This window comes from Arachis ipaensis, chromosome B08, assembly GCF_000816755.2.
Source record: "Arachis ipaensis cultivar K30076 chromosome B08, Araip1.1, whole genome shotgun sequence".
Taxonomy (NCBI): domain Eukaryota; kingdom Viridiplantae; phylum Streptophyta; class Magnoliopsida; order Fabales; family Fabaceae; genus Arachis; species Arachis ipaensis.
In genome coordinates, this window is record NC_029792.2 from 111,145,555 (window position 1) to 111,146,447 (window position 893).

At 64.7% G+C, this 893-nt stretch overlaps 1 protein-coding gene across 1 annotated transcript in view; it reads right to left on the reverse strand.

Annotated features, from left to right (window-relative positions):
* Nucleotides 1–665, reverse strand: part of LOC110265343 — a 9,321-nt gene extending 8,656 nt beyond the window's left edge. The window contains exon 1 of the mRNA XM_021108302.1: nt 1–665. Within this exon, the coding sequence (XP_020963961.1) occupies nt 1–665 (665 nt within the window).

Consider the following 893-nt stretch of genomic DNA (forward strand, 5'->3'; position numbering starts at 1 on the left):
CTCCCAGCCAACGTTGCAACGCGCCCTGCCTCCGTTGCAACGTCACCAGCATCCGTTGCAACGCGCCCTGCCTCTGTTGCAACGCGCACGACCAACGTTGCACCGACCCCAGCATCCGTTGCACTGCCCCCAGCCAACGTTGCAACGCCCCCAGCATCCGTTGCAACGCCCCCAGCCAACGTTGCAACGCGCCCTGCCTCCGTTGCAACGTCACCAGCCAACGTTGCAACGCGCTCAGCATCCGTTGCAACGCCCCCAGCCAACGTTGCAATGCCCCCAGCTTCCGTTGCAACGATCCCAGCATCCGTTGCAAAGCGACCTGCCTCCGTTGCAACGTCACCGGCCAACGTTGCAACGCACCCTGCCTCCGTTGCAACGCCCCCAGCCAACGTTGCAGCGCCCCCAGCCAACGTTGCGACGCGCCCTGCCTCCGTTGCAACGTCCCCAGCATCCGTTGCAACGCCCCCAGCCAACGTTGCAATGCCCCCAGCTTCCGTTGCAACGATCCCAGCATCCGTTGCAAAGCGACCTGCCTCCGTTGCAACGTCACCGGCCAACGTTGCAACGCACCCTGCCTCCGTTGCAACGCCCCCAGCCAACGTTGCAACGCCACCAGCCAACGTTGCGACGCGCCCTGCCTCCGTTGCAGCGTCCCCAGCATCCATTGCAACGCCCCCAGCCAACGTTGCAACGTCACCAGCATCCGTTGCAACGCGACCTGCCTCCGCTGCAACGCCCCCAGCCAACGTTGCAACACGCGCAGCATCCGTTGTAACGACCCCAGCATCCGTTGCAACGCGACCTGCCTCCGCTGCAACGCCCCCAGCTTCCGTTGCAACGTCACCAGCATCCGTTGCAACGTCACCAGCATCCGTTGCAGCGCGCCCAGCCTC